Source organism: Mobula birostris, chromosome 26 (assembly GCF_030028105.1).
Source record: "Mobula birostris isolate sMobBir1 chromosome 26, sMobBir1.hap1, whole genome shotgun sequence".
In the NCBI taxonomy this organism is placed as follows: domain Eukaryota; kingdom Metazoa; phylum Chordata; class Chondrichthyes; order Myliobatiformes; family Myliobatidae; genus Mobula; species Mobula birostris.
The window spans coordinates 33,847,863-33,868,803 of record NC_092395.1 but is presented as its reverse complement, the minus strand read 5'-3'; the positions used below and the strand labels follow the sequence as shown (position 1 = coordinate 33,868,803).

Here is a 20,941-nt window from a genome sequence, read left to right as displayed (position 1 = left end):
AACTTTGAGGGATCTATGCACGTCGACCCTCAAGTATCCTTGGTCCTACACACTGCTAAGACTCCTAGCATTGACCCTGAACTCTGCCTTCAAATTCGACTTTCCAAAGTGTATCACTTTCATTGGGTTGAACTCCATCTGCCACTTCTCAGCCCTGATCTTCATCCATTGTAACCTACTACAACCTTCAACCCTATCTGCAACTTTCAAGCCATCTGCAAACTTACTAAACAACTTTTCCATTATCTCATCTAAGTCATTTACCAAAATCATAAAGAGCAGGGGTTGCAGAATAGATCTTTGTGGAATGCCACGAGTCACAGACGTCCAGACAAAATAATCCATCCCCTATTCCATGCTCTGCCTTCTATGACTGGGACCCTTCTACCAACATCTATCAGCAACCTTACTAACATCATTCCTCAGTATATGACCTTACTATGTTCAATGTAGTTTTCATGGTAATCTACCTTACGGCAATGGCTAAGTAGTTTAATGGCAATTACCTGTTTAGTGGCATCCGGGCTGGGTATACATTAGTTAAGAGCAAATAGGACTGAGAACAAAACTGACAGCTGTATTGAATATGATACAAATGGAATCCTAAAGCATTAAAACGAGGTTGAGAGACTGTGCCACAACTCGAGCAGTAATGGAAGGAGCTGCTGCCTTCTCATACTGTCAGCAGGAGGTTGACAATTTCTTCCCCCACCCTTTCCCTCTCGCCCCGCACATGAACCTATTCCAATCATCGGCTGAAAGACATTGCCAGAAATGAAATTGCTCTGTTCATTGTCTGCAGGTTTAAATGATCTAGTTACCTGCTGTCGTCTGTGCTGTGAGGCAGTGGGATCTTTTAACAGGTGAACTCTACAGTGCCAAGACCCAAGGCAACTAGAAGCAGTAAATGAAAAAGCGTAGCAGTTTTCGTTGAGAAAATGGCAGTTCTGTATCTGCTTTGGTATGTAAAGGGCACCTCCCTCCTACAACCTAGTTAATGTTTGACTTATTAACCTTGCGTAAAGAAGCAAGATTTCCATATATTGGGTAATTTGATATTATTGCAGGGACATTCCTCAAGCTAGGGACGTAGAATAAATTTAGGGTGTTAGAACAGAATGTAGATAGGTCCTCACATTTCACAATACAGAACAATAAGTTTGTTTACCTCAGTTTGTGGTGTTGTAGTGTCGTCATTGGGCGGGGGCAGAGCCAGGCTGTGGCCTGTCAGATCAGCAGGTTTCACTTCTTTGTGCTTAAAGATGCAGGTATTGAATGCCTGAGTGGAATTTTTTTTTGCATGGTCTTCGAAGCAAGACCGGGATCTGTTGTGCACCCTGAGCAAAATCTCCGCCCTCTTTGGATTAGGGAATACAAAAGTGGCGAGTTACCAGAAAACCAGGAAATAAACACAGAAGGAGAGAGAGAGAGAGAGAAATCGGAAAAATGAAAGGATAGTTGCAAAATGGCTGTCAGATTCCAGGATCAGGCAAGTACATTTGTGAATCTCTTGAAATGTAGTAATCATGGGCTTGTAACCAGGGTGCTATAATCTTCTGTAACACACACAAAATGCTGGGGGAACACAGCAGGTCAGGCAGCATCTATGGAAATGAATAAACAGTTGATGTGTAGGGCCGAGACCCTTCTTCAGGACCGGAAAGGAAGGGGAAAGATGCCAAAATAAAAAGGAGAGAGGAGGGGAAGGAGGATAGTTAGAAGGTGATGTGAAGCCAGGTGTGTAGGAAAGATAAACGGCTGGAGAGGAAGGAATCCGATAGGAGAGGAGAGCGGGCCACAGGAGAAGAGGACCCAGGAGGAGGTGATAGGCAGGTGAGAAGAGGTAAGGGGCCAGAGAGGGGAAAAGAAGAATAGGGGAGGAGGAAGGAATTTTATTTTACCAGGAAGAGAAATCGATATTCAAGCCACCTAGATGGAAGCTAGCCAGGTGGAATATAACATGTTGTTCCTCCAGCCTGAGGGGGGCCTCATTGTGGCACAAGAGGAGAGAACATGAACCCACATGTTGGAACGGAAAGGGGGATCAGAATTAAAATGTTTGGCCAATGGGAAGTTCTGCTTTCGGTGGATGGAGCAGAGCAAAGCAGTCCCCCAATGTACGTCAGGCCGCACCAATGTAGATGAGTCCTCATCGGAGCACCAGACACAATAGACAATCTTATATATTCACCTTATATTCCTTACATAACACTTCATATTCTACCTGGGTAGCTTCCAACCTGATGCCATAAATATCGATTTCTCCTTCCAGTCCATTTTTTCCTTCCTCCTCTCTGACTTCTTGTCTCTTCTCACCCAGATATCACCTTCCCCTGGGTCCCATCCCCTTTCCTTTCTCCTATAGTCCACTCTCCTCTCCTATCAGATTCATTCCTCTCCAGCCCTTTACCTTTCCTACTGACCTGGCTTCACCTATTACCTTCTAAATATCCTCTTTCCACGCCACCCCCCCCAACCTTTTTATTCTGGCATCTTCCCCCTCCTTTCCAATCCTGAAGAAGGGTCTCAGCCCAAAGTGTCAACTGTTCATTTATTTCTATAGATGTTGCCTGACCTACTGAGCTCCTCCAGCTTTTTGTGTGTGTTGCATTGGATTTACAGCAGAATTTCTCACGTTTGTGCTGTAATCTTCTACTCCTTGTAAATCAAATATAAAACGTGCTCAGGGCATTCTATTCCTTGTAACTCAAATACAAAAAAAAATCTCTGACTGATGCCCATGTCGGGAATAAAATAATTCATACTGAGTACAGAAATCAAAAATAGAAAAGGATGATGTTTCCGAGAGGGGGAGAAAAGAGTAGAGGGAGTTCTGTTGCACCATCATGAAGTTCAAACCCAAGTGTCAGGGTGGATGGGTGTGAGCAAAATTGTTTCTGAAAGATAACACCCTGGATTTAAGCCTTCATTCTGGGACTTCGGTGTAAAATGTCATCTGGAGCATTGAGCATTGCTCAAATGTCAACTGAGCATTGCTTTATTAGTGGTGTTATCTTTCAGTGTAATGCACACAAAATGCTGCAGGGACTCAGCAGGCCACGCAGCATCTGTGAAAGAGGGTAAACAGTCGACATTTCGTCCGGAAACTTCATCCAGTTCCTCCAGCATTTTGTGTGTATTACTTTGATTTCCGGCATCTGCAGATTTTCTCCTGTTTAGTGTTAATTTTCATCTGAGAGATGAAGCTGCTTGGAGTATTGTAAAGGATTCTATTGTATTATTAAAGTCCCAAGCTGAACTATAGTGTCTGAACCTCCCTACCCTATTGCCCTTATCAGAACTCCTGATCCTATTGCCCCTCCATCACTCCCTATATAGTATCCTCCATCTCTGCCCCACTTGTGTCTATTTATACCAAAACCCTCAGTTGATTCCTCCTGACCTAGAGGTGAAAGTAAGATGGCATGGATTGTTACACCATGATGCTATGAAAGTGGACAACACAATCAGTAAAAACAGGTTAAACTGGCAATGTTAGTAACACAACCGTGCCAGTAATAAATTTAACTTACTGTTATTCCTGAATGACATTTCTCCCAACCTCCACTCTCCATGTAATTGAATCACTTGATCATCAAAATTTAATAATACAATCAGGAAGAGATACAGCCCAGAAATAGTCTACTAAATTGACACTGACCATCAGCTATCCATCTACATTGATCATAGTTTTCTAGACCAAAAGGTTTGGAATTCCCTTCTCAGGTTTTCTACCTCTCCCACCTCATTTAAATCTCTATGTAAAGTCCAGCACTTCCACCAAGATTTTGGTTACCCACCGTAAAGCTTTTTTCTTTGTTCTGATTTAGGTTTGTCTAATTCTAGTCAGGTTTGATTCCTTGGATTATTTTACTGCGACAAAGTGTGATACAAGTGATGTTTAAATCTGAAGAGGAGCTGAGAATTCACCTGGTGCCCAACATTCATCTCTTTGAGAATGAGAAAATGATCAGGTCATTTATTTGGTTCCCTGGTGAGCTCTTGTCACATAGCTTGTCTGCCATCTTTGGCTACTTAGAAATAATGGAGGTAATAAGCTGTTCGTTCTGGAGGACACTGCAATTTTGACAAAATGCTATATAAATTAGTATCATTGAAGTTTTTTTATTTGTTGATATAAAATTTATTTTTATGCTTTTTAATTTCTTATGTTAGTGGCTGAAAGTTTGCATATTCTTGGCCATCAGAACAAACCAACAAATTTTAAAACAGGAATTTATATGTGATGCTCTGGGTTGATCATACAACTGCAGGGAGTGGTAAACATCACCAAGGCATGCAGATTCCACGGGTCCATGAACCTTTCTGAATATCGTTTGAAATGTTGGTGTTGCTGGGTAAGGTCAATAGTTTTTGCTCATCTCCCACTGCTCCTGAGAAGGTATTGGTGGTGAAATGCCTTCTTCAATTGCCACTCAAGTTGCTGAGATCATTGAGGTGACAGGTGCTGATTTTGAAACTGAACTGACTTTTGATCAAGTTTCATGGGGCTACAGTCTTGCCACGTGCAAGCTGACCCAAAGATCGTACAATTCGTGATGACAGAGATGTTAAAAGGTTTACATAAAATCGCCCTGTGACAACCCATTTGATGTACCTTTGAGCAGCGAAACTCGGCTGCAAATTCTTTATTTCCTTTCGTATTGTTCCACCGAAGAGATTCAGAAATCTGGGTATACAAAGCACAAGATAAAAAAGCAATCAGACAGCCTAATGTGATGTTGGCTCTATCTCAAGCAGATTGGATTACAAAGATCGTAAAGTGATGCTTCGATTGTGCAATGCTTTAGGGCCACACCCTATTTTGACATTGCTGTTTTTTGCACTGTGGCTCAGGGAAGCTATATGGATCTAGGGAGAATAGACAGCAGGCTTGCAATGATTATATTTCGTTTAAATTATGAGACCAGCCCATAGCAATCTGTAATATACATGAGTTTGGATATCTCAAATGTGAAGAAAGTATGATGATTGTATGACAACTAGGCAGGTACACTAAAACTATATTCGGGGACTTTAGAACAAGGTCAAATAACTAGAAATTGGAACTCATTTAGGAGCAGGGTCAGAAAGAAACATTTTTCAGACAATGGTTGTTTAAAATGGCCTAAATCCTATCTCACTAAAGGCAAATGAATGTAGAAATTCAACAAAACATCAAGCAATTCAATTCTGGCATTGCCCGTTTATATCCATGCTGTAACAGTACTGGATGGGATAGAATTTGTCAACGTGTTCAGGAAAATTTCCTTAATCAGTGCAAAGAGGTGCCATTGAGAGAGTGTGATACTAGCAACACACACAAAATGCTGGAGGAACTCAGCAGGCCAGGCAGAATCTATGGAAAAGTCACCCAAAACATTTCCATAGATGCTGCCTGACTTGCTGAGTTCCTCGAGCATTTTGAGGATGTTGCTTGAATTTCTAGCATCTGCAGGTTTTCTCTTGAGTGTGATACTAGATCCCTTATTAGGGAATGAGACTGGGCAAGTGACAGAAGTTACTGTGGGGGAACACTTTGCATCCGGTGATCATAATGCCATTAACTTCAAGATAATTATGAAGAAGGATTGGTCTGGTCCTTGGGTTGAGGTTCTAAATCGGAGGAAGGCCAATTCTGATGGTCTCAGAAAGGGTCTGGCAAGTATATTTTTTCTGACAAATGTGTACATGTTAAGTGGGAGGCCTTAAAAAGGAAATTTTAAGAGTACAATTTGGATTTGTGTGCTAGAATAAAAAGGCAAGGCTAACAGGTTTAGGGAACCTTGGTTTTCGAGGTCCTGGTTAAGAAAACAGATGTGCGTGCATAGCAGGTGTAGCCAACAAGGAACTAATGAAGTACTTGAGGAGCTTAAGCAATGAAAGAGACCACTTAAGAGAAATCAGGGCTAAAAGTAGGCATAACGTGAAGGAGAATCCCAAGGGACTCTACAGATTTACAAATATATTAAGAGCAAAAGGATAGCACAATTGGTCCACTTGAGAATCAATGTGATCACCTATGTGTAGAGCCAAAAGAGATGGGGGACATCTTAACTGGATTTTTTGAATCTGTACTTACCTGGGAGATGGACACGCTGTCTATATAACTGAGTCAACACAGCAGTGGGATCATGGACCTTAAACAGATTACGGAAGAGGAGATTCTTGGTATCTTGAGGCAAATTAGGGTGGATAAGTCCCCAGAATCTGACAAGGTATCCTCTTGGAACTTGTGGGAGTCTAGTTCAAAAATTGTAGAGGTAGAGGTATTTAAAATGTCCTCAGTCACGAGTGAAGTGCCGGAGCATTGGAGGATAGCTAATGTTATTCCATTGCTCAAGGAAGGCTCTAGGAATAAACTGGGAAATTATAGGCCGGTGAGTCAGTAGTGGGTTATTGGAAGGTCATGTCTAACCAGTCTTATACAGATTTTCAAAGTGGTTACCAGGAATGTTGATGAGGAAAGGCTATGGATGTTAAGACCATAAGACATAGGAGCAAATTAGGCCATTCAGCCCATCGAATCTGCTCTGCCATTACATCATGGCTGATTTATTGTCCCTCTCAACTCCATTATCTTGCCTTCTTCCTGTTGCATTTGATGCCCTGGCTTATCAAGAACCAATCAGCTTCCATTTTAAATATACTCAATGATCTGGCCTCCACAGCTGTCTGTAGTAATGAACTCCATAGATTCATCACCCTCCTCATCTCTGTTCTCAATGGAAGTCCCTCTATATTGATGTTGTGCCCTCTGGCACTAGACACACCCACTATAAGAAACTTCACCTCCACATCCATACCATCTAGGCCTTCCAGTATTTGATAGGTTTCAATGAGTTCACCCTTCGTTCTTGTAAGCTCCAGAGAATACAGGCCCAGAGCTATCAAATGCTCCTCATACGTTAATCCTTTGATTCCTAGAATAATTCTTGTGAACGTCCTCTGGACCCTCTCCAATGCCAGCTCATCTTTTCTTGGATAAGGGGCCTAAAACTGCTGACAATACTCCAAGTCCCACCTGACCAATGCCTCATAAAGCCTCAACATCACGTCCTTGATCTTATATTCTAGATCTTCTCAAAATGAATGCTAACATTGCATTTGCCTTCCTTACCACCAACTCAATCTGCAAGTTAACATTCAGTGAATTCTGCACAAGGACTCCCTTGTTCCTTTGCACCACTGATTTTTGAAATTTTCTCCCAACTTAGAAAAAATGTCTTTGCTATTATTCCTTCTACCAAAGTGCAGGACCATACACATCGCTACACTATATTCCTTATGTCACTTCTTTTCCCATTCTCCCAATCTGTCTGAGTCCTTCGGCAGACTCACTGCTTCCTGAACATTGTCCCTCTACCTATCTTTGTATCTGATGACCAGAAAGCCATCAAGTCCATCATCCAGATCGTTGATATATGATGTGAAAAGATGCAATCCCAATACCAACTCCTATGGAACACTACAATTCGCCGGTAGCTAACTAGAAAAGGCTCCCTTTATTCCCACACTTTGCTTCCAGCCAGTCTGTCTATCTTCTACCCATGCTGGAATTTTTCCTGTAATACCATGGGCTGTTTCTTGTTAAGCACCCTCATGTGTGGCACCTTGTCAAAAGCCTTCTGAAAATCGAGTAAACAATATTCACTGACTCTACTTTGTCAATCCTCCCTGTTAATTCCTCAAAGAATTCCAACAGATTTCTCAGGTAATATTTCCCCTTAAGGAAACCATGCTGACTTTGGCCTACTTTATCATGCACTCCAAGTCCCAAAACATCATCCTGAATAAAGAACTCCAAAAACCTTCCCAGGCTATCTTATCAGGCTAACTGGTCTATAATTTTCTTTCCTCTCCCTTCTTCCATTCCAAAGGATTGGAGTGACATTTGCAATTTTCCAGTCCTCCAGAGCCATTCCAATATCTAGTGATTCTTGGAAGATTACTACCAATGCCTTCACAATGTTTTCTGCTGCCTCTTTCAGAACCCTGGAGTGTAGTCCATCTGGTCCAGGTGACCTATCTACCTTCATACCTTTCAGCTTCCCAAGCACCTTCTCCTTGGTAATGGCACCGACACTCACTCCTGCCCGCTGACAGTCTGGAATTTCTGGCACAGTGTCTTACACAGTGCTGACTGATACAAAATGCTTATTATTTTCATCTGACATTTCCTTGTCCCCTATTACTATCTCTCTAGCATCATCTTCCAGTGGTCCAATATCCACTCTCATCTCTCTTTTATTCTTAATATATCTGATAAAATTTTTGGTATCCTCTTTTTTTTATTGTCTACCTTACCTTCCTATTTCCTCTTTTCTCTCCTTATGACGCTTTTATTTGCCCTCTATTGGTTTTTAAAAGCTTCCCACTAATCATTGCTCTATTAGATGTCCTCTCTTTAGCTTTAATGTTCACTTTGACTTCCCTTGTCAGCCATGGTTGCCTCATCCCTCCTTTAAAATACTTCTTCATCTTTGGGATGCATACTTCGCCTTCTGAGTTGCCTCCAGAAACTACAGCTATTGCTGTTCTGCTGTCACCTCTTATAGTGTCTGTTCAAATCAACTTTAGCCAGTTCCTCTCTCATGCCTCTATAATTCCCTTTACTCCACTGCAATACTGATACATCTGACTTTATCTTCTCTCTCTCAAACAGCAAGGTGAATTCTATCATATTATGATTTCCTCTGCATCTGTTCCCAGGATGGGGTTTTCCTCTCCATGACATCAGAAATGTCCTCCTACTTCAAAGAACTGGGTTTCCCTTCCCTCTCACCCACATCTCCTCCATTTCCCAAACATCTGCACTCACCCCATCTTCCCACTGCCTTAACAGTGATGGAGTTCCTCTTGTCTTTACCTACTACCCTCTCTGTATCCCACACATCATGCTCTACCATCTCGAAAGGTGTCCTACCACCAAACATATGCTTGCCTCCCCCCTCACTTCACTCTCTGAAAGGATCGCTCCCCCTGTAATTCACTTGTCCATTTGTCCCTCCCCACTAATCTCCCTCCTGGCACTTAACCCTGCAAGCAGCCAAAGTGCTATACCTGCCCATTCATCTCCCCACTCATCGCCATTCTGGGTCCTTCCAGATGAGGCAACACTTCACCTGCGAATCCAAACGGGTCGTCTATTCTATCCGGTGCTCCTACTCCAGCTTCCTCTACCTTGGTGAGACCCATCATAAATTGGGGGAACCACTTCATCGAGCACCTGTGCTCCACCTGCAAAAAGCAGAACCTATCAGTGGGCAAACGTTTAAATTCTGATTCCCGTTCCTGTTCTAACAAGTCAGTCCATGGCCTCATCTTTTGCCATGATGAGGGCACCCTCAGGGTGGAGGAGCAATACCTTATATTCCAACTGGGTAACCTCCAACCTGATGGTATGAATATCAATTTCTCCTTCCAGTAAAAAAAAATTCCCCCCCCCTTTTTTTCTGTTCCCCTTTCTGGCTCTTACCTCTTCTCACCTGCCTATCACCTCCTCCTGGGTTCTCTCCTCCTTCCCTTTCTCATATGGTCCACTCTCCTCTCCTATCAGATTCCTTCCTCTCTAGCTCTTTACCTTTCCTACCCACATGGGTTCACTTTCACCTTCTACCTATCCTCCTTCCCCTGCTCTTACCCTTTTTATTTTGGCAGCTTCTACCTTCCTTTCCAGTCCTGAAAAAGGGTTTTGGCCTGAAACAGTGACTGTTTATTCATTTTCATAGATGCTGTCTGACCTGCTGAGTTCCTCCAGTATTTTTGTGTGTTGCTTTGGGTTTCCAGCATCTGCAGAATTTTTCATGTTTACCATGATCACTGCTTCCTAAGGGTTCCTTTACCTTAAGTTCTCTAATCAAATCTGGTTCATTACACATTACCAAATCCAGAATTGCCTTTCCCCTAGCGAGTACAACCACAAGCTGCACTAAAGGGCCACTTCAGAGGCATTCTTCAAGTTCCTTCTCTTGTACTCCAGCACCAACCTGATTTTCCCTATCCACTTGTATATTGAAATCCCCGATGACTATAAGAACCTTGCCCTTTTGACACGCGTTTTCTAACTCCCATTGTAACTTGTAGCCCATATCTTGGTTACTCTTTGGAGGCCTCTGTATACAGTAACTCCTATCAGGGAATTTTTACTCCTGCAGTTTCTTAACTCTTCCCACAAGGTTCTACATCTTCCAATCCTAGGTCACCTCTTTCTAAGGGTTTGATTTCATTTTTTACCAACAGTGCCACCCGACCCCACTGCAAACCTCTCTTTTGATGTAATGTGCATCCTCGGATGTTAAGCTCCTAACTTTGATCTTCTTTCAGCTATGACTGAGTGATGCCAATAATGTCAAACCTGCGCATCTCTAACTGTGCTACAAGATAATATACTGTGTGCATTCAAATATAACATCTTCAGTCATGTATTCATCATCCTTTTTGATTTTGCCCCATGTTACAGATCAACTCATCCCACTGACTGCAATTTTTGCCTTATCATCTGCCTGTCCTTCGTCACAGTCTCACTACACAGTGCATTGACTTGTATACTAACTGCGCCATCCTCAGCCCTTCCACTCCGATTCCCATCCCCCTGCCAAATTAGTCTAAATGTTACCCAACTGCTCTAGCAAACCTGCCCGCAAGGATATTGGTCCCCCTCGGGTTCAGATATAACTCATCCTTTTTGTACAGGTCATACCTTCCCCAGAAGAGATCCCAATGATCTAGAAATCTGAAATGCTGTCCACTCCCTTGCCCACTTAATAATCTGCCCTATCATCCTAATCCTAGCCTGACCAGCATGTGGCACTGGGAGTAATCCTGAAACCACTACTTTGGAGGTCCTGCTCTTCAGCCTCTTCCCCAACTCCCTATACTGACTGCATGGGACCTCTTCCCCTTTCCTACCACGGAGTACCATTGGTGCTAATGTGCATCGTGACCTTTGGTTGCTCACCCTCCTGTTTGAGGATCTTCTGCAGCTGCTCTGAGACATTTTGGACCCTGAGAGGCAACACACCATTCTGGTGTCTATTTCACGGCCACAAAATCTCTTGTCTGTCTCCCTGGGTTTCGTGTCTCTTACCTCTATCACTCTGCCTGACTTTGCCCTTCCCTGCTGAGCCTCAGATCCAGTGACAGTGCAACTGGCCGAGGTGCTGCTGCTGTGCCCTGATAGATCACCTCCCCTCAAGTATACTTGAGCTGGGGGGAATGCCGCACTGACATAGAACCCAGCACTGACTGCTAACTCCCCTTACTTGCCCTGGTGATCACCCCTGTATCATCTGAAGCCTGCACTCTCGATGTGACCACCTTAGTAGAAGTCTCATCCATGAGGTTTTCAGCCTCCTGGATGATCCTGAGTGCATCCAGTCCAGCTCCAGTTCCTTGCCAATCAGGAGCTGAAGTTGGGTTCACTTCCTGTAGAGTGGTCATCAAGGGGACTGTTAGGTACCCTGAAATCCCACATCTCAGAGGAAGAGCATTCTACTGCCTTAACTACCATGCTGCCTATACTTGATATACCTCTAACTTCTCAAGCTTAGGTTCTAGCATGTGCCCGTTCTCGCCTAAGCTTATTGCAGTAATGCATGGCCAATCGAACACTGCCCATTCCAACAATGGCCGCTCTGCTTACACATCACTTATTTTTATTGCCCCCACTGAGTGCCTAAAATGTCATGATGTTTGCAGCCCGCCGAAACGTTCTGAACGGCTCCAAGCTCTTTCTAAATATGGCGCTGCCTCACCAATGAGTGAACTTTTATGATAATTGCAGGGCACTGAAAGGTTCCTGAAGGACTCGAGCTCCTTTTAAACGTCGCGCTATCTCACCAATTCTCACGATGACTGCAGCTCACATGTTCTCTAAGTGGACTTTAGCAAGGCCTTTGGCAAAGTTCTGCAAGGGAGGCTAGTGAGGAACGCTCTGTTGCTCGGCATTCATATTGAGGTAGTAAATTGGATTTGACACTGGCTTCACAGGAGAAGCCAGAGAGTAGTAGTAGATGGTTGCCTCTCTGACTGGTGGGCTGTGACTAGTAGTGTGCCACAGAGATCAGTGCTGAATCCATTGTTGCTTGTCATCTACAGTGCACGAACAATCTCAATGATAATGTGAACTGGATCAGCAGATTTTCAAAAGACACCAAGACTGGGGGTGCAGTGGACACCGCAGAACATGAGCAAAGCTGACAGCATGGTCTGGACCAGCTGAAAAAATGGTCTGAATAATGGCAGATGGAATTTAATGCAGACGTGTGAAGTGTTGCACTTTGGGAAGAAAATCCAGGATAGGATTGACGCAGTGAATGGCAGGGCACTGAGGAGTGCAGTAGAACAGAGAAATCTGGGAGTACATAATTCCTTGAAAGTGGCTCACAGATAGATAGGGTTATAAAAAGAGCTTTTGGCACATTGGCCTTCATAAATTAAAGTATGGAGCACGTGAAGCTCCTTCAATAATTCCAAAAGACTGAAGTTGGGTAAATACTGAAAGGCTTTTATTCGCAGTAAGATGTGACCTCCATGCTGGGTGTCTGCCCCTGGACTGAGGAGGAGGAGCAATGGCGCAATCGCCTTTATTCAGGGGTCTGTGGGAGGAGCCACAGGAGCAGTCAGCAGAGGGGCGTGTCCAGACAGGAAACCCAGTTACAACACATATATATGGTTTACCACATTCACCCCTCCTTTTTTTAAAAGAGTCCCGCGGGGTGAAGTGACTGACAATATTTAAAACAAGTATATTTACAGGTTAAGTCTATCAGACGGTTGAGTCCGTCGCTGTGATCTACGTAGCACCAGTGGTGATTGCACCGGCGATGGCGGTTGTGCTGGCTCCGGCCTGACTTCAGGTGTCAGCACGTTAGGCGTCGGTAATCCCTCGTGCGTGTGCGTCGCGCCCAGTATGGGAGTGTTGTGTGGTGTCTGTGTAGGGCTTGGAGTACGCGGTGTCTCGTGGGTATATATATCGGTGGATACGGGATGAATAGTCACCACAGAGTGTTCAGGGTAGGGGCCCGGTGCTCCTGCGGGCGCCAGGTCGCGGATGGAGACCGTGTTCTCCCGCCCATCAAGTAAAACCACATAGGCATACTGGGGGTTCACATGAAGTAAGTGAACCCTCTCGACTATCGGGGAGTATTTATTGCTCCTCGCATGTTTCCAGAGCAGCACTGGCCCCGGGGACGTCAGCCAAGTTGGTAGGGTGGTTCCAGTGGTCAACTTTCTGGTAAAAGAAAAGAGCCACTCATGAGGGGTGGCATTGGTGGCTGTGCATAACAGGGAGCGGATGGAGTGGAGTGCCTCGGGAAGGACCTCCTGCCAGCAGGAGACCGGCAGTCCCTTTGGCCTGAGGGCTAAGAGTGTGGCTTTCCACACCGTGGCATTCTCCTTCTCCACCTGTCCATTCCCCCGGGGATTATAGCTCATGGTCCTACTGGTCGCAATTCCCCTAGCCAGCAGGTATTGGTGCAGCTCGTCACTCATAAACGAGGACCCTCTGTCACTGTGGATATAACATGGGTATCCGAACAGAATGAACAGCTTGCGCAGGGCTTTTATAACTGACGTGGTAGTGGTGTCAGGGCAGGGGATGGCGAGGGGGAACTGCGAGTACTCGTCGATAACATTAAGAAAGTACACATTGCGGTCGGTGGAGGGAAGGGGGCCCTTAAAGTCAACACTCAGTCGCTCAAAGGGGCATTGATGAGTTGTGCCTTTTCGGGTCAGTAGAAGTGCAGTTTGCACTCTGCACAGACTTGGCAGTCCCTGGTCATCGTCCTGATCTCCCCAAGGGAGAAAGGCAGGTTCCGGGCTTTCACGAAGTGGAAAAGCCAGGTGACCCCCGGGTGGCAAAGATCTACATGTAGGGCATATAGCCGGTCGATCTGCGCGTTGGTGCACGTTCCCCGGGATAGGGCATCAGAGGGCTCGTTGAGCTTCCCAGGCCTGTACATGATGTCATAGTTGAAGGTGGAGAGTTCGATTCTCCACCTCAGAATTTTATCATTTTTGATTTTGCCCTGCTGTTGGTTACTAAACATGAATGCGACTGAGCGCTGGTCAGTTAGCAGGGTGAACTTTTTGCAGGTGAGATAGTGCCTTCAGTGCCTAATAGCTTCCACTATGGCCTGGGCCTCTTCACCGCGGAGTGCCGAATTTCAGGGCCTTGAAGGGTACGGGAGAAGAACGCCACTGGTCTTCCCGCCTGGTTGAGGGTAGCAGCCAGTGCAAAGTCGGAGGCGTCACTCTCTACTTGGAAGGGAATGGCCTCATCCACTGCATGCATTGCTGCTTTGGCAATGTCCCCTTTTATGCGGCTGAAGGCCGCGCGGGTCTCGGTTGAGATGGGGAATGTGGTGGACTTGACCGGGGGCGGGCCTTGTCTGCGTAGTTAGAGACCCATTGGGCGTAATATGAAAAGAAGCCCAGGTGCCTTTTGAGGGCTCTGAGGGTGTTGGGAAGAGGGAGTTCCAACAGGGGGCACGTATGGTCGGGGTCAGGGCCAATGACTCCATTCTCCACGACACACCCAAGGATAGCAAGTCGGGTGGTTCTGAACACACACTTGTCCTTGTTATAGGTGAGATTGAAAGCTTTGGCCGCTTGGAGAAATTTTTGGAGGTTGTTGTCGTGATCCTGCCGGTCGTGACCGCAGATGGTGATGTTATCCAGATATGGGAACGTGGCCTTCAGTTGGCACTGGTCCACCATCCGGTCCGTTGCCCTCTGGAAGACAGATACACCATTTGTGACACCGAAGGGGACGCACAGGAAGTGATAAGGCCTGCTGTCCGCCTCAAAGGTGGTGTAAGGGCAGTCCTCCTGGCGGATGGGGAGCTGATGGTAAGCGGATTTTAGGTCTATGGTCGAGTACACCTTGTATTGTGCTATCTGATTGACCATATCCGCGATGCGGGGTAGAGGGTACGCGTCGAGCTGCGTGAACCTATTGATGGTCTGGCTATAGTCCACGACCATCCTATTCTTCTCCCCGTTCCGAACAACGACCACCTGCGCCCTCCAAGGACTTGTGCTTGCCTCAATGACCCCCTCCCTGAGCAGCCGCTGCACCTCTGACTTAATGAAAGCTCTGTTCCCTGCGCTATACCTCCTGCTTTTAGTTGCCAAAGGTTTACAGTCGGGGGTCAGGTTGGCGAACAGCGGTTGGGGAGGGATCCTGAGGGTGGAGAGGCCGCAAGTGGTGTCGGTAGTGCGGCTGTTGGCATGGTGTTGGGTGGGATGTGCGGGTCGGTGTGTGTGTGTGTGGTCAGTAGCGGGGTATGTGACGTATCCCTACAAAACTGAGGATTTACGACAGTGATTGGTGGGAGGGGCCCATCATACTTCATTGTCACGCTTTTCAGGTGGCTCTGGAAGTCGAGCCCCAATAGCACAGGGGCACACAGTTGAGGCTTGACCAGTAACGTAAAGTCTCGATATTCTGTGCCCTGCACCACTAGCGTCGCTACACAACCCCCTGGGATGTCTGTTGTATGCGACCCGGAAGCCATGGCGACCCTCTGACTTACCGGCCGTATCGTGAGTCCGCAATGTGAGGCTGCACCGTGTCCGGGTGGATAAAACTCTCCATGCTGCCTGTGTCAAACAGGCAGCTTATCCTACGCCCCTCCACCAGGATGTCCATCATTGACCTTGCGAGCTGCTGGGGAGCGCTTTGGTCGAGGGTCACGGAAGCCAGGGTTGAGTCGCTGTCTTGGTCCGGCGCGGTGGAGTGCCCCGTGAGCACCCGTTGGTCATAGGCAGTGGGAGGTGGCGCCGACCAAGATGGCCGCCTCCATGTCTGGCACGTGGTGGCAGCGTGCAGGGAAGATGGTGGCAGGCAAGATGGCAACCCCCATGTCTTGCACATTGTGTCGGTGTGCAGGGGAGATGGCGGCAGGCAGGATGGCAACCCCCGTGTGTCGCATGCGGCGCTGCTCGATCCCGCTCGTGGTTTGGACTTACAGACCTTGGCGAAGTGGCCCTTCCTTCTGCAGCTGGAGCAGGTAGCTTGTTGGGCTGTGCAGTGTTTCCGGGGGTGCTTCTCGAGTCCGCAGAAGTAGCACTTTGCAGACTTGCGACTGGCAGCAGCCGAGGTCAATTTGCCGGCGGGTTGCGGGGTCTGCGGCGGCCACGAGGCCATCAGGGGATCGCATGCCTGGAGAGCCTCAGAGTTGTGCAGAGTGGCCTCCAGTGTGTCAGCCAGCTCGATCGCTGAACTTAAGGTAAGATCAGCTTTTTCCAGCGGCTGCTGGAGCACATACACTGACCTGGTCCCCGTGACGAAGGCGTCTCTCACTAGGAGCTCTGCATGCTGCGCCGCTGTCAGTTTTTGGCAATTGCAGGCTCGCACGAGCGGCTGTAGGGCTCGGACGAACTCAGCACTTGATTCCTTGGGCCGCTGGTTTCGAGTCGCTAAACGATGTCGCGCATAGACGCTGTTTACCCACCGCAGGTATTGTCCTTTGAGTGTGCTCTTCGCGCCATCGTAGCTTGGCTTGTCTCTGATCAGCGAATAGACCCGTGGACTGACCCTGGAGAGTAGAACTCTGCGCTTCGCTTTGGGGTCGGTCGCTTTAATCTCCTCTAGGTACGATTCGAAGCAAGTCAGCCAGGATTCGAAAGCGTTTCCAGTTTCAAGCATTTGCGGATCGAGATCTAACTTGTCGGGTCTCAGAGAGTGTTCCATGCTTTAAAATTTACTGTGAATAAAATTGAAGCTCCTTCAATAATTCCAAAAGACTGAAGTAGGGTACATACTGAAAGGCTTTTATTCACAGTAAGACGTGACCTCCATGCTGAGTGTCTGCCCCTGGTCTGAGGGGGAGGAGCAGGGCGAAAACGCCTTTATTCAGGGCTCTGTGGGAGGAGCCACAGGGGCAGTCAGCAGAGAGGCGTGTCCAGACAGTTAACCCAGTTACAACATATATATGGTTTACCACAGTACGGGAGTTGGGATGTTGTGTTGAAGTTGAATAAGACATTGGTGATGCCAAATTTGGAGTATTGTGTACAGGTAAGGGGAACTGAGGGGAAACTTCTTCACTCAGAAGGTCATGCAAGTGTGGAATAATCTCCCAAAGAAAATGGTGGATGTGTGTAACCCAGGTTAATTAAACCTAAAGATGTAATGTTAGAAGGCTCCAGCTGTGGAGGGATGAAAATGGGATTTACTGAATTTTTAAAAAAGGAACTTAGGTTTAAAAAGTTATGTGAGAACGAGACGTGGCTGACGCAGTGTGGGAAAGCAAGAGAAATGCAGCAAACTATTAGAAACTAACGCTATAAACTGTTAAAAGTGGAATTAGTAGTGAGTATCTCTACCTTATTTGAAAACCTCAAGGTGAAACCCCTTGTTGAGAGACAATAACAATAAAAGATCTATTGAAACTACAGCTATAACAAGCAGCAACTACCTATAACAAGACAATATCTGGATCTTAAGTTCCGATTCGTGGAGGATTTCAGTAAACCAATTCGGGATCAACGGGTTCGTTACAGATCTGTGATGTCGGAACTCTACAAGATGGATTTAAAACCAGCGCTGCTTTACCCTGCACGCTTAAGGATTCGTACGTCGGATGGAGCCCTCCGTTTTTTTGAATCTCCATCGGATGCCCAGAATTATCTGGATCAATTTTCACCTTCAACATCTTAATCGTAATTTTTAACTATCTCCGTTTGATCGGAGGTTGTGAATTTGTCAGTTTTAATTTTTTTTTTGCCTTATATGGGCAGAAAAGTTTATTTTTGATTAATTAATATGGTTGCTAAACTCTTTTTCTATTTGCGTCATTCCTTTCTTTTTCCCAGGGGATTCTGGGTGGTTATTCCCTCACCGTCATTCTACGTATTTCCTTTGAGGCCTTAAATTTTGTAGTTTTTAAATCTACTTCTTTTTGTAGGTTTTCATAACTAGTTTATGTTAATAATCTCATTTCTTTTTTTGTTTACTCATAGGGTCTGGGGTTTGTTGCGGTTTTTTTCATATTTTCTGGCTTTTTCTCTGTTATATTAAGTGTTTGTTTTAATTGATTTACCTTTTTTTATTTTTTTACTGTTTTATAACTAGCTGATCTTTTTTATATTTACACTTTTTTTAGGGAGCGTATACCGGAAGTCATGGGGGTAGTTTTAGTGCTTGCTTCTTTCTGGCTGGTCTGTGTTAGATTTAGCCTTGGACTCATGGGGTGGGGGGTAGGGGGAGGGGCTTCACGTTTTAGTTTCTTTCTTCTTGGGCTATGTACACTATTGAAGTATTGGTTGCGTTCTCCTTCCCGGTATCTCTTATTTGTTCTGTTCCCTTTCCGGGTTCATGGGTCGAGCCTATCCTCCTTGTTGCGGGTTGACTTTAGGGTTTATGGAGTCTATTATTAATTTTGTCTCCTGGAATACTAATGGTCTTAATCATCCTATTAAAATAAAAAAAAGTTTTTAAAGTATTCCAGAGACTTAAAGCACAAATTTTATTTTTACAAGAGACCCATGTGCGGAGGGGGGACAGACTACGTTTTTTTAAATTCTGGAAGGAGCAACAGTTTCATTCGAACTCCAACGCTAAGATTCGAGGCGTCTCTATTTTTATAGACTCCTCAGTTACTTTTATTCAACATGACATTATTTCTGATCCGGATGGTAGATTTCTACTGGTTAGTGGTCTACTATTTAATAAAAAGGTAGTTTTGGTTAATGTTTATGCTCCTAATATGGACTGTCTGGAATTTTATAAATCATTATTTAATCAGTTCCCGAATTTGAATGAGTTTTCATTGATCTGGGGCGGAGATCTTAATACCTGTTTATCTCCAGCTTTGGACCATTCGGCTCCTCTATGGACTTTACCTAACAAATCTGCAACTTTGAGTAATTCATTCCTCTCTGATCCTGGGTCGACGGACATTTGGCGTTTTTTGCATCCTCAGGAAAAAGATTTTTCTTTTTTTTCACATGTCCACCATTCCTATTCAAGAATTGATTATTTCTTTATTGACTCTCGTCTTATTTCTTCAGTGATTAAATGTGATTATGACTCTATAACCATTTCGGATCATGCTCCACTTAAGCTTTCTATTAAAATTCTGGCCAATACACAAAATAATAGACAATGGCGTTTTAATTCGCTGTTGCTTCAGGACTCGGACTTTGTTAACTTTATGAATGAACAGATTGATCTTTTTTTTACAATCAACTATACAGAGGATATTTCTGTGAACATTCTTTGGGATACTTTTAAAGCTTATATTCGTGGTCAGATTATCTCGTATTCTGCTGCTTTGAGGAAGAAACTGAAGCAGGAGGAGTTGGTAATTGTGGACAAGATTAAGGAAATTGATAAGAAATATGTTACAACTCCCTCTGAGGAGTTATATAAACAAAGGACTGAACTTCAAATGGAACACAGTTTATGACTTTCGTCCTCGATTGTAAACCAATTAAAGAAAACAAGAAGTGAATTTTTTGTACACAGTGACAAAATTGGCAAACTGCTGGCTAATCAATTGAAGTCTAATTATGCTAAATCTCAAATTAATCAGATTTATAACCAAAATGACCAGCTGATACTTGATCATGCGGGGATTAATCAAACCTTCTGTGATTTTTATTCTTCCTTATATCAATCAGAGTCTCCTTGAGACTCTAAATATATGAATGATTTTTTAGCTAACCTAGATTTCCCTGAGATTTCACAGGATATGTCTTCTATGTTAGATACTCCCATTACCACTGATGAGATTAAGAATGTTATTTCCTCTATGAATTTGGGGAAAGCTCCTGGCCCTGATGGGTTTACCGTAGAATTTTATAAATGTTTTGCACCTTCATTAATCCCTTGGCTCTGTAGGGTTTTTGAGGCTTCATTAAAACTTGGTAAGCTTCCTGAATCTTTCAATAGAGCGTCAATTTCTCTAATATTAAAGCAGGATAAAGATCCTGCTTAATGTGCATCTTATAGACCAATATCTTTATTAAATGTTGATTCTAAAGTGTTTTCTAAGTTATTAGCAAACAGATTAGAAAAAGTACTTTTTATTATTTCGGAAGACCAAACGGGTTTTATTAAAGGTCATTACTCTTTTTATAACATTCGCACACTGTTAAATATTGTTTATACCCCCTCACAAAATGTTCCTGAATGTGTTATCTCTTTAGGTGCTGAGAAAGCTTTTGATAGAGTAGAATGGCCTTACTTATTTAAGGTGCTTGAATTGTTTAATTTTAGCTCGAAATTTATATCCTGGATCAAACTGTTATATCATTCTCCTGTGGCCTCGGTCCGTACTAACTCTCTAAGCTCACCTTTTTTCCCTCTTTTTCGAGGTACTCGACAAGGGTGTCCTCTTAGTCCTTTATTATATGATATTGCGTTAGAACCTCTTGCAATTGCCATTCGAGAATCTCCAAATATTACTGGGATAACTCGGGGCTTAAAGTCCCATAAAATATCACTCTATGCTGATGATTACTCTATTACTTTTACATATTTCTAATCCTCAAAAATCCATCCCTACTGTTTTAGAGTTATTAGCACAATTTAGTCTTTTTTCAGGTTATAAATTAAATCTTAGTAAGAGTGAACTTTTCCCGATTAATTATCAACTTCCCTTATATCATAACTTTCCATTTAAATTGATTAATAATTATTTTTCATATCTTGGAATTAAAATTACTTGTAAATACAAAGATTTATTTAAGATTAACTTTTTACCCTTAATTGACCATATTATTCAACTTTCATCTAAATGGTTTCCTTTATATTTAACTTTGATTGGTCATATTAATGCAGTTAAGATTTTTTTGCCAACATTTCTATATATATTTCAGGCATTACCAATCTTTGTCCCAAAATCTTTTTTTGATAAAGTTGACTCAAAAATTTCTTCATTTATTTGGCAAAATAAAAACCCGAGGCTGGGTAAAATACATTTACAGA

The 20,941-nt window shown here is 44.2% G+C and overlaps 1 protein-coding gene across 2 annotated transcripts in view; it reads left to right on the top strand.

Moving 5' to 3' along the window:
* The window catches only part of LOC140188127 (tight junction protein ZO-3-like), a 122,130-nt gene that overhangs the window by 20,584 nt on the left and 80,605 nt on the right, over positions 1–20,941 (top strand). The window contains exon 1 of one of the 2 annotated variants that reach the window (XM_072244103.1): positions 1,194–1,489. The exons of the other annotated variant lie outside the window; for it this stretch is intronic. Coding sequence (XP_072100204.1) covers positions 1,466–1,489 — 24 coding nt within the window. The 5' untranslated portion in view covers positions 1,194–1,465. Of the gene's footprint in view, positions 1–1,193; positions 1,490–20,941 lie in introns of those variants that run through there. 2 annotated transcript variants of the gene reach the window in all.